Source organism: Ambystoma mexicanum, chromosome 1q (assembly GCF_040938575.1).
Source record: "Ambystoma mexicanum isolate Mex_15411 chromosome 1q, UKY_AmexF1_1, whole genome shotgun sequence".
In the NCBI taxonomy this organism is placed as follows: Eukaryota; Metazoa; Chordata; class Amphibia; order Caudata; family Ambystomatidae; genus Ambystoma; species Ambystoma mexicanum.
Genome location: NC_090922.1, coordinates 638,557,579 through 638,569,797, shown reverse-complemented (window position 1 = coordinate 638,569,797; position 12,219 = coordinate 638,557,579). Strand labels below are relative to the sequence as shown.

Here is a 12,219-nt window from a genome sequence, read left to right as displayed (position 1 = left end):
ATGAGGGCGCAAAGCGCTCTCTCCACAGTGAAATCTACTCACAGCGGGGGGTTGCCCAATACTTCACGTAGGAGATTCTCTACTGTATATGCCATGTTACCCCAGAATGCCGCCTCTGGAACCCCAAAGATCTGCATGTTATTCCTGCGCGATTGCGACTCTAGGTCATCGCACTTTGCTCTTACCACCTTCATGTCCTTGGTTAGGGACCTGATAGTGGCCTACATCGACGTTATAGAGTCTTCCACTGTGATGATTCTGTCTTCAGCTGCATCGATCCTCTGCGACTTCTTCTCAAGCTGGGGTTTGGATGGAGGAGATGTTGGCCGTGATATCATCCAATTTCCAATTGACTTCATCAAATCCTTTTTGCACAGAGGTGAGGATCTGCTGAACATCCTGAGGGCTCACCGAATGTGTGCCTGCGCTGGGCCCACCACAGGCAGGGTTCTGTGGCAGCACCTCCCCTGGTTTAGGCACTGACTGTGCACATTTCTCCATAGCCCCTGCTTTTTACCAGCACCCTTTGTCATTCTGCCCAGACCAGGCGCAGATGGCCACCACTCTCGTCACTCCCCATGTCTGCCGTGCATAAGGGTCAGGAGCCCAATGATAGCCCCCACTCCGTGAGGCAGCCAGGCAGCAAGTTGGACTCTGTGCAGAAAGAGCAATCCTCCGTTGGAGCCAACAAACAGGCAGGTGTGGAAGACCACCAGCACACCCGGCAGCAGGCATGATATAATCAGCTGGCACGTAGGAGTGTGGAGGTGTGCTGTAGCCCCCTGTTCACCAGAAGGGCCCCCCCAATCAGTCTTAGTACATTTTCCAGGGTGAAAGGATCCACACCTGTCCCACAGTAATGCCAACCAGCCGCCTGCACCAAGCAGCCATTCCTGCCTGCAACAGCAGCACAGCATGGGGCTGATCAAGGCCTGCAGTATCAGGCAATGGCTGCCGCTGCGCCCAACACAACGCAGCCATACTAGGATGAGCCCACAAACCGCAGCTCCCTGCTAAGCACGATTCTCCTCCTCGGACCGTTATGAACAGGCTGGAGCCCGATACAGCCCCCGGTGGTGAAGGCCAGAGACCAACGTACAGAGATGGGAGGATTCCAAATAAAGCCCTGGTGCAGCAGAGGGACAGCCACAGCTGGTAGGTGAGAACAGGTGCTCCAGGAGAATGTGGAAAGTGCCTTAGTTGGTCACAGTTGCCACTGACGCGTGGAGCCTCAGTAGAAAGCCGCCATTGTGTGCAGTGGCTCAACAGAGCCCTCCCATATAAGGCCCTCTTAGGCCTCCATCCTAGACCCATTACAATTGTAGTCCATAAGTGGGAGCACCTAGGGTGGAAAAACAATGCAGGGCGGGCCATTGTCTGTAAGATGTCACTTGTAGTTCATGACTCCTCATACACAATATTCTATATACTTTTGAGCAATAGCATACTCCTCTGTATTCCCACATAGGCAGGTGCAATCTCATTAAAATGACCAACGAATTATTACAAATATTTATCTTGAGCTTTATCTGGGAACCCAATAGACCCAAAAGCTCCATTAAGGAACTACAAATAATGTTTGCTCGCACCTTTAAAAATCCTGATGTCAGACACTGTTTGTGGACAGGCATGGCAGATAGACTATTGCAACTAACACACATATCTCAGCCTGCATTCAATTCCCTGTCCAAAGCAGCCACGATAATTACCCATGGAAGATTAGGCGTCCAACACTTTCCAAACAAGTTAAATGTAAGCACTTCAAAGTTTCTAGCAGGCTTGTTGAAGATTTTTGGAGGAATACCAATCTTTTGGATATGTTCCTGTATTCAAATGTTGATAGGTCTGCTACAAAATATAGGGGACTTACTTATTGCAGGATGGCAGCGCAATGGGCACCTTATCACAGTCACGATTATAGCACTCTCTTGCATAGATTACGCTAAAGGAGAATGGTCAAGGTACATGAAATAGTCATCTGCTGATAGACAACTTTAACAATAAAGCTGCAGAGTGGCAGGAAAATAACATTATGCAGAGTACTAATTACCATGATCTAATCTGACCGTTCTTTACTTGCATTAAACCACTGCTAAACTGAAGAGGCTGAGACCCACTTTGACTAAAGAAAATGGAGAACTAGTTACAATGTTCGCTGCTTGGCCAGTGTTGCATGTCACCCCTCCTGGGGAGCATGGTTGCTCCCAGGAACTGTATCATGGTCACATGGTGGTCACCATGTGACCAAGTTAATAAAATGGATGAACCGGGGCGTGCAAGCTGCGTGAGCGCAGCCCCAAAGGTATCTGTCGGGTGATCCTGACACCTGTGTGGCCTGCTCAGGTGACCCGGGTGCGGGCCACCACAATGGCAACGACGGCTGGTCTGGGCCCGCATGCTGGAGTGTGTGGGCCGCGGGGAGCCCATTCTTTTAAAAAGAAATTATTTTGTGGATGTTTGCGGCGTCGGCCGCAGATGAAAGGAGTAAGATCCGCGGGTGGGCCAAGGCCCTGTGTTTGCTGACACGGGCTGCCTGGTGCCCGCATGGAGGAGGCGGCGATGGCCGCGTGAAGAAGGTGTCATGCCGGGTGACAGAGGTGTGCCTGCACCCCTGCTGTGGAAGGAAAAGTCTGCCTGGCAGGTCAGAGGAGCACTGAGGTCAACGGATGCCACTCTGCAGTTCCCAGCCGCAGGGAGGAGCAGCCAGCGGTCCGTGTGTGATCGCTGTCAAGAGGAGGCACTGAAAGAAAAGGGGCAAGGAAGCCCACGGCGGCCCCAAAAGATTGGTGGCGTGGCCTGCAGGCTCTCTCTTGCCCGCTCCCGATGCTTCAGTGCCTCAGAAGCGGTGCGGGTGGGGCCGTGAGTGTGCGGCGGCCCGTTCGGGGGCCAGAAAAAAAAGCAAAATGCCCACGCCGGCAGTGTAAGAACAAAGGAAGTGGGTGTGGAGGCCGTTACGGCCCGAATAGGACAAAGAAGTGGGTGTTGCCTATGAGAGCAGGTCCAAGGTGGTAGAAGAAAAAAAAGAAAATACGAAAAAGGGAAGAAAATGCTCCGGCACTCGCAGAAAAGAGAGAGGAAGAGGAACAACGGTTCACTGGGCCTGCGGTGGCCAAATGAGGGAGAAAGGCTTGTGTGTGCGCATATGCCACACACAGAGGAGCTGCAGGTACCCAACCCCATCAAATAGAAAAGGGGGGGTAACAAGAACATAAACCCCCATGGCACTTCCTCCGCCATGAGGAGGAGCTGCACTCGCCAGTTGGGGGCATAGGCAAAGTCCTCAAAGGAAATGCTGAGCCCCATAATGTGACAAGGGGCTGGGCCATCCGACAACCCGGGCCGGCTGCCGTGCAGAAGATCGGCGCAGGGAGTGGCACTCAAAGGAGCTAAAGTCGCCATGCCGCCCAGGGTTTCAGCTGAGTGTGGGGAAGCATCCAACAGAACCGAAGAGGGCATGCCGGTGTAACCCGAAGAGGGAAGCCGTAGTGTCCGGTGGCCCCCACGGCAACAAGGGGGAGGGCCATGTGACTAGGGCTCCCCAGCTCCAGTACGGGTGTTCCATCAGCCCAGAATGCCCATCAGGGTGAGGATGCCCTGCAGGCCCATCAATTCGTCCTTCGCAGAGGTTTCCAGTTCTTCACCACGGAGGTGCCAGGAAGGGTAGCAGCTCCATAAGGAGGGCTTGTGCACCTGCAGGGACAGTTGACTCTATGAGCCAAGCCAGGTGCACGCCAGCAGTGGACACAGCTGGGAAACATCAAGTAGAACGGTGTCCAGGGGGGAGTGCTGTGAGTGGCCTGTCATTGAAAGCCAACACCTGTCATAGTGCTGCCATAGTCTTCCTGCAACCATCCAGGGATTAGACCGAGGTGGCGCCCTGGCATTCCCAAGTGCAGCGTTGCCTACCCTGAATGTGGAGCTGGCCCATCATGGCTACGCCAGCAGCCTGCCATGCTATCTGCCTCCACCAGCGAAGGACTAGGCCGATGTGGCCCCTGGTGCCCCCAGGTGTGGCTTTACCGGCCTTTGAACTCCAAACTGTCCTGGTGATACCTCAGTGGGGTCGGACAAGTACCCTGTGGACCCTGTGATTGGACACATCAAGGCTGGGAGCCCGCAGACCCAAACTGGCCCAGACAGAATATTGCATGAAGCTGTGTTTCTATGTTTGTGGGTTTTGTAGCAAGGGGTCCCAGGTGCGAACGGGGGTGGTGTGTCAGTGGGACAAAGTCCACTCACCCAGGCTAACAAAGGGTGTGCTTGTATGTGGAGTGTTAACGTGTCACCAGGAGGTCACCAATCCCGACCGCCACCCCATCGGTAACCTGGACCCCTAAGTGTGTGAGGGCTAGCAGTTCTACTGTTAGTGTGTGTGTTGTGCTGTGCTTTTGCATTAGTTTTGTTGTTATGAAAAAGGAGGAGTGTTGCATGTCACCCCTCCTGGGGAGCATGGTTGCTCCCAGTAACTGTATCATGGTCACATGGTGCTAACCATGTGACCAAGCTAATAAAAGGTATGAGCCAATTCCGGCTCGCCCGTCGAACCAAGAGCTGACTCCGGTGCCGTGTATGGAGCACCATGCTGGTGCCATGCAGTATGCCCAAGGCCGGCCACGTGGCCCGGCTTCCGGACGGTGCCCCTGCTGGGCAACACCGTCCCTGGTGAATGGACTCGCCGTGTGATCACGGCCTCTGGGAGAACCCCATCCTAGGTACCCCCAGAGCTGGGGCCGCAGTGTGCTGGGTGCCCCCAGTCACAATGGCCTGCCCGGGTGAACTGGGGCGTGCAGGGTGCCCTCTGTGAATGTCAGCTGCGTGAGCGCAGCCCCAAAGTATCAGTCGGGTGATCCTGACACCTGTATGGCCCTCTCCGGTGACCCGGGGGCGGGCCACCATAGCCAGCACTTCACGATTTGTGGCTTGACGGCCATTCAGAAGACCAGAATATTCTACAACCAATCAGAGGCTGCTGTGTGAGTATGCTCAGGTGGTCTCTTCCTCTTTTTGCTTATGTCAGCATGTAATGCCCCATGTTCCTTTGTAGTCTAAAGAAGCCACCAACTCCATGTTGGCAACTCACTGTGCCCCCAATCGCACTCCCTACCGAGAGTTGTAACACCTTAACCATAGAGGAGCACAGCAGCACAACCGTCCGGAAATGCCAGCTCAAAGCCAGGCCACATGGCATACAGGAAGATAGTGGAGTGAAGAGCTCTTGGAAGAATACTACCACAAACCTGTATGAGACATGCAGAGACTCCAAGGGCAACTCTGAACACTGACTCCCGCACAGCACAAGGAAGGCTGCAAGCTGAAACCTGAACGCAGTGCATAGGTAGTGACGGAACTGGAGCCTTGCTGGGGGCTGGGGACCCTGATAATCCGGTGCCAGTTCTCAGATCCCAATGGAGACGAGCCGGTGGACCAAAGGTAACATTGGAGACCAGTGCAAAGGATGCAGACAAGGTTCCAGATAAGAATTTGATGTGAGTGTATTTTGTTGGGGGTACAATTTTTTGTTTCGAGGATAAAACGGATATTTCCCATCCTCCATATTCTTAGGTGAATAAAAAAATATAATTTAATACTTGCGATCCATGCTTCTTTGCACCGAGTAATTCATGCAAATTAAAAGATGCACTTTACACCTTAAAGTGCATCCTTTCCATCAGGCAGAAATGTTAGGGCTCCTTGCTGTGACACTGTTCTGCTTGCACCATAGATCCAAATTTGCCAATGTGAAATGCATGGGAGGAAGGAATGTGCCTGTTGTTTTGTTATTCTGAGGAGGTGTTTTTAGTCCTTTTTTTTATTTTGTTGAGTCTATATGCCTGTTTTTAGAGCGTAAACGTGGATGGTACGGCACTTATCTGTAGGGTGGGATGCACAGACTCCAGGATGAGGACTGGGAAACCTACGGCAAGGTCAGGGACTAAACGCAGGCAACCCCGAGTGTCAGAACTACCACCGCAGTTGATCCATATATGAAGGACACTGGCTGCAGAGTCAGGGAGCATGGCAAAATACTCTTTTATGACGTTTTTCTTTACAACAGAGATGCTTGTAACCATAGCATTGTTGTTGACCGGCCAATATTGCTCTAACTTTTCTCATACCGCTTTACGAATGGTCCATCATTGCATTTCATTATATTTATCGTATTAGCAATTTCTTTCCAAGCCAAGCTATGTTAGTAAATTCGATATTCTCCCTACTTTCTTCATTTTAACCAATATAAAATAACTTTTTTGGTCTATAAGCTTTTTAAAGTGCTGCCTCAAGGAAGAAAGATCTATAGGACAGTCCTGGGTCTCACAATGTGCAGTGTCTTGCCTTAGGAGGGACATATGTGAGGCTTGCTGCTCCTGTATGGTGTTCACTTTTGCTAAGTCCATTGCTTGATGACTTTTTTTATTTTTCAGAATCAAAGATTCGTCGCGTGCCTCACCCAACAAAGAATCCTTTCACTTGGCTGTTTTTCTTTGTATCCTGTCCCAACTACACCTACGAGGTAATATTTTGTGTAAGCCGTGTACATGTGCACAGCTTAGGATGGCATGACATCAGTTGCATGACGGCATGCCTCCATCTGGTAATACAAGTGGCACAGCCACTGAAGGCAGACCAACTAAAGAGCAGCGATTTCCATTGGCCCATAGAGACCGGCGAGCGAGTTCAGCGATAGAGTCCGAGATCTGTCCATAACCTGCATGTGGCTCAACCCTTCTTTGCTTTATTTTTATTATTGTGCATTTAGTCACATTTGGACTTTTTACACACATCACAATTAAACAATTAGAATTTATAAAACACAACCGATAAAAAGAAAGTACATTTATAACAAATACACATTTTGGTTTAAATGTTAAAATATCAAACTGTAGTAAGATTACATTTAATCTAATCTGCTTTATAATGCAAATTGAATACAATGCAATTCATTTAGGAGTTTTAGGAGGGCAATAGATACAAAATGTTATTTCCCAGCAGAAAGACTATTTCAGAATTCCCGAGTATTAAGCCATTCAATATCATGTACACAAGTATTTTTCTCTTAACATTGCTGTATGTCTCATGTTTTGAGGATACCCCACGCCACACCGATTGCATTCTCCTGCTTCACGATCTAGGTTTTGCCAGCTCCTTACCGTTTCATTAGTTTTTGTTACATTTAGGCAAAATCGTAGTAGTTGATAATGCCAAGTTGGGTTTTGGAAATGTTCTTAATTGGAGAGTACATAATTACTGGATCTTTCGCAGACTCTAACATTTCTAATACTTTTCATGTTAGTAAAAGATGCTCTTGTTGTAATCCAGTCTGCTCTCATTAATGCTCGTTATACTTGATCAGGATTTGCAATGAGTGTCTCACTAAATATTTGACCTTCTTTGTAGAGGGTAAAATTCATTGGTTCATCATCCAATGTGATTCTTGCTTTTTTGTGTGAGTGTTTTCCAAGTATAATAATATTCGATTTTGATGAGCATATCATTCCATTCCGTTGATTAGATGTTGTAACCCTACTGGAGTACCATCAATTAGTGCGAGATCATCAGCATACGCCAAGAAATAGATTCTGAACCCTTCAAGGTGAGCACAGGGAGTGGCATGGAGTAGGATATTAGTATCCCCTGCTATTGAAAAGAAACAACATATGGCGGCAAATGCTTTATTATTACTAACATTATTATACAACTGTGGAATTTACAGCCAGTTCCTGACCATCCAACTATGGCGTTGCCCTTTTCCTTGCCGTTGCTAAATGTACTGACCCTACTTCTGTTACCCTCTGTCCTGATACTTGGGTCACACAATTAAAACCAGAGTCCTACTTTGTAGAGCAAACTCTGCGATACTCAAAAGTTCCCAGTTTGTTTCTTGTTCCCAAGAGTTTACTCTATAGCAGGTGTATTTGTAGAGTGCACGTTCACCTCCAAAGGGGTATCTCGGCACTATTGACAGATAACAGATCTTTACGTTATAAGAGTATAATAACCTCCATCACTTCCCATCAGTATGTATCCAGACCTGGCTTGAGAAGTGTATTTAAATAGCTTCTACTATACCATTTTAGGCAAGTTAAATGCTTGGGAAACTCAAAAGAATGTATCTCTCCCAGTGAATATTTAAGCTGCCAAGTGCATCAATGCAGTGCGCATGTGCGAAATGCTCCCAGGTCCTGGGTATGTACTGTGTCTGTCCTCTGACATCGGTGCCCTAAGCATGTGTGAAATTACATGTACTGAGCTCTCAACTCTGGTGAAGGAGTGAACGGGCGAGTGCTCTTGTACAGAACAGAAGGACAGAACCATCCCATCGCACAACACTTCTCTGATTGGCACACAATTCAGCCCAGCTTTGAGACCATGTGTGCTGGCATCATCCCTGTATCTCCTGGCCGCACATTCTCCACAGGCATGCAAAGCATGGGAGAAGCCCCACCGGTGAATAGGAATTTCAGTTCATGGGCATCAAGCGGGAGTGCACCAAGGCCCAGGCATTACTGTAATCGCTATCTATAAAGTGGCAAACGCTTGGCATTAGTGTAGTAAGGCCAAGGGTCTTAAACCCACATGGCAACAGCGCGGCCATTGCCATACAGACAGTTGCCAGGAATACTGAGCTCTTCTGTTTATCATCTGCTGACCCATGGCAGTTACTCGACAGAAGCACTCAGCTCTGTGTTGTATTGCATTCTATGACATTATTCATTTGGGAATTTGTAAAACAGCATTTCAAGCATAAGATTGTTTGAGAGGGCAGATGTGGTTAGCAGAACAAGTTGCACACAAACGTGCCTGTAAGATTGAGGGCCTGATTCACAGAGCGTTTTCCTGGAATTATGCGATTTTTGTGTGCACCCCAAAAATAGTGTTGTCTTCACTCAGAAGAAGATGAGAAGATGCATCGTGTTCTGGAGATTGTGGCTATGGGATGCAAATGGGCCTCTTGTGAACAGATGCTTACACAGCAGCTGAGCAAGCAGTCCATATGCTGCAGCCTAACGCCTGGCAGGAAGACCAACTTACTGAAAGGAGGGGGGTACCTATTAACATTAAAATGAAGACATCACAAAGCTAACTCTGCTAACTCATAATAGAGAGGGGTCCAACTCAGTGAGACGAGCGTGAGGAATGCCATATCGCACGTGATCATATAAAGACGTGTAGAGTTTATCTATTAAAAGGAAGCAGGTGCACCATCTCTACCTGACCATAGCTAACCTACATATGAAAAACACACCTGTGATAACGTTAGACTCCATGCTTGTCTTTTCATATGCGACGCCTTGAGAAAGTTGAGAAACATATGCTGGCACACTGTATAATAAAACACCTTCAATTATCTATTCAGTGTTATGGTTTATATTTAGTTACTTATGATGCCACTACCATTGCTCACGCATTGTACATATTAAGGAATTATTTGGATCACTGCAGGCCTCCTCTTTGTGCCACAGACACGCCTTTTCCGGTTTGTATGTGTCAGGAATATGTCAGTCTAGCCCAGAGCCTGCATTTCTTTAACACAGCCTTGTGTTCAGCATAGAATGCACGTGCCATTCTCCGTATTAGTATCTTTTTCAGAACCCTCACGGTTTCTATCTTTGGTCCATTTTAGGGAGAGCGGGTGTAACGTTACTGTGTTTGCATTTTGCTTATATTTTGAAGCAGAGACTGTGGGCTTCACAACTTAATTGAGTATTTGGGGTACTATTTATTCCCTGGGTTGGGGTCACATTGGACTCCATTGGGGGCATGCGGTGTTACTGAGCTCGGTAATTCCCCATGGGTCAAGACGACCACTGTAAGTGGAAACACCTCCACTTGCTGCCTGGCAATTTCTTGCTGTATGGGTTTCAAAACCCATAATTGTTTGGAGAGGTAAAGCTGGCGGTATTCACAATACCACCTCTTTTACAATTACGCCACAACTTACGAGGCCCACACAATCCCATTAAACACACATCAGCATCTTGCCGGCTTTCGTGACTTGCTGGCCATCGCTCTTCATTGGCTAAGGCCAAGGGGAAACAGCCCAACATCACTTGCATTGCACATCGCATAGCTTTAGGAATGATCTTGGACCTTTCCATCTCATCTAGAAAGTCTGCATTCACATTTGTGACCCCTTTGATCTGTATGTTCAGCCTGAGAGAATATCAAAAACCACCCCACCAAACAGTTTGGGCAGTTTGCGCCCACCTACTCAAGGTAATGACAGCAGGGCATTGGTGCATGATGTTCATTTATTCTGGGTGGTCCAATCTGATTCAGGAAGCCAAGGTACTTGTGCATACTCCCTCAGCTTCCATTTTATCATCGTGCATTTTGCCCGTGCTTTAAACACGAGTGTCCCCAAAACCTCCCACATGCACCTAGAGTTCGGCATCAATGTGTATGAAGTATGTCCATGGAATATAAAAGCGGGTCAAGAAAAGTGACGCATTCATTGACCGTTGCATTCTCTTCCCCTTGGTCTCATTTTCCCTATTCCTTCCTCATCTATCTTCCTAGTCCTCTTACTTACCTTATGAAGGATGCCTGCCTCCTTCTACAGATACACGATGTCCTTGTAGCATGTGCAACCACTTTCTTTGTTTTGTTTTGAAAACACCTTATCCGGCCTACCCCCTTAAATGGCATCTCTTCCTGATAATCTACATACACCATACGTCTAAAATGAGAGGTTATCCTACAGGCTTAAGCACGCTGGAGATGGAGGAGTGATGATACTCCTCCAATTAGAATGAAGTGACAGGCATTTTGAAGCCGCTCTTGTTCTTTGCAGACCAGGTTTGGGTGCACATTGTCAGAGGCTGAATGGATAACAGACATACTCACAGTCCTTGAATTTGGTTGTACTCCTCTGAGCTTTTTGACATGGAGAAAGCAATTACATATATCAAAGATCACTTACCACAATTGGAAAATACAGAGGCTGACATGTTCCATTGTGTGTTTTAATGTTTTCAAATCCCTCCCTCTTTCAGGTAGTCATCAGAATCGATGGTTCTATGTAAAGCATTGGCCTTGCTTTAGGTAATGGTGCAAGAGAATGTCTGGCCACCCCAGTGCTGATATTTTTCATTCCTATGTGAGGGATCAGGAAAGGACTGCCAGTGGCAGCTCTATGTGGACAATGGTCCACTATTCAAGCATTTAGAAAGCCCTGGGATAACCTTCAAAGACAAAAAGTTATGCCTATTGATTACTGCATAGCTTTGTGTTGGCTCAGCTATCGGGGTGGATAAATCTACAAATCCTGTCTTTCATTTTAAAGGTATTTCAGGAGCATCAATTTTAAACATTTCTAGAGTTTCCCTTGAATTTCTTAACATCCAAGGTAATTTGTCTTGGTAGATTTTCCCTGATATTTTGGTTCTTCAAACTGGCCCATCCCTTTTGACCAAGAATCTTTCAGACTTTCATGTGATCCAGGAGATTGCTCTACCAGTGCTTTTACATCCCCTACCTCAGCAGGGGAAGAACTCTCTATATGTAAAACCAACACAGCTCAGAAGAGCTGTTTTGGTTTTACATATAGAGAGTTCTGTGTTTAGGACACTGGATACATAGTTTTGGACTTTTGGTCTGTGCCTTTGAATATGATAGAGAGGTGTCATGTTCTTTAAGCATGCAGCATATCTATGTAAAGAAGAAGATTTGATGTAGCAGTCCTACTCATTTTTTTAAAAACTTTGTATTGCATGTTATACGTTGTTTAATTCAACAATATCTAAGGTAATTTTGAGTGGTTTCTACAATTTATCTTAGCCTTACCATTCATTTTACATAGCCAGCACCTCTGATCTAACACCCCATTTATACAATCCCACCCCACATTGTGTTTTTATTCTTTCAATGCACAGAATCAGCATGGCCCTTCAAAGCTTCCAGATAATTTCCACAGTCAACAAGGTAAACCGGTCTGTGCTACAATTCATCTCAAGAAATCAGGTCTAATGCAGGTGAAGTCTGCTGCATGCTTCCTTATGGAAAGGGCCATGGGGCGTCCTCCCATCTCTCAAGTAATTAGCCCACTTCAGTGATCATCAAGTTGGGCAGGGGTTCCCCAAACCTTCAGAATCTGAGAACTCTATATATTTTCTGAGGGTTTGAACTTAAATGGGCTCAAAATGTCCCCCCCCCCAAGTGTCATCTGACATCATCATTTGTGATTGGTTGAATCTTCCCATTGGTTTGCTTGAAAGGTTG

The 12,219-nt window shown here is 47.2% G+C and overlaps 1 protein-coding gene across 1 annotated transcript in view; it reads left to right on the top strand.

The window, feature by feature from the left end:
• LOC138521771 (very-long-chain enoyl-CoA reductase-like) overlaps positions 1-12,219 on the top strand; it is a 268,005-nt gene that overhangs the window by 227,362 nt on the left and 28,424 nt on the right. Inside the window, exon 10 of the mRNA XM_069634845.1 lies at positions 6,423-6,511. Coding sequence (XP_069490946.1) covers positions 6,423-6,511 — 89 coding nt within the window. The remainder of the gene's footprint in view (positions 1-6,422; positions 6,512-12,219) is intronic.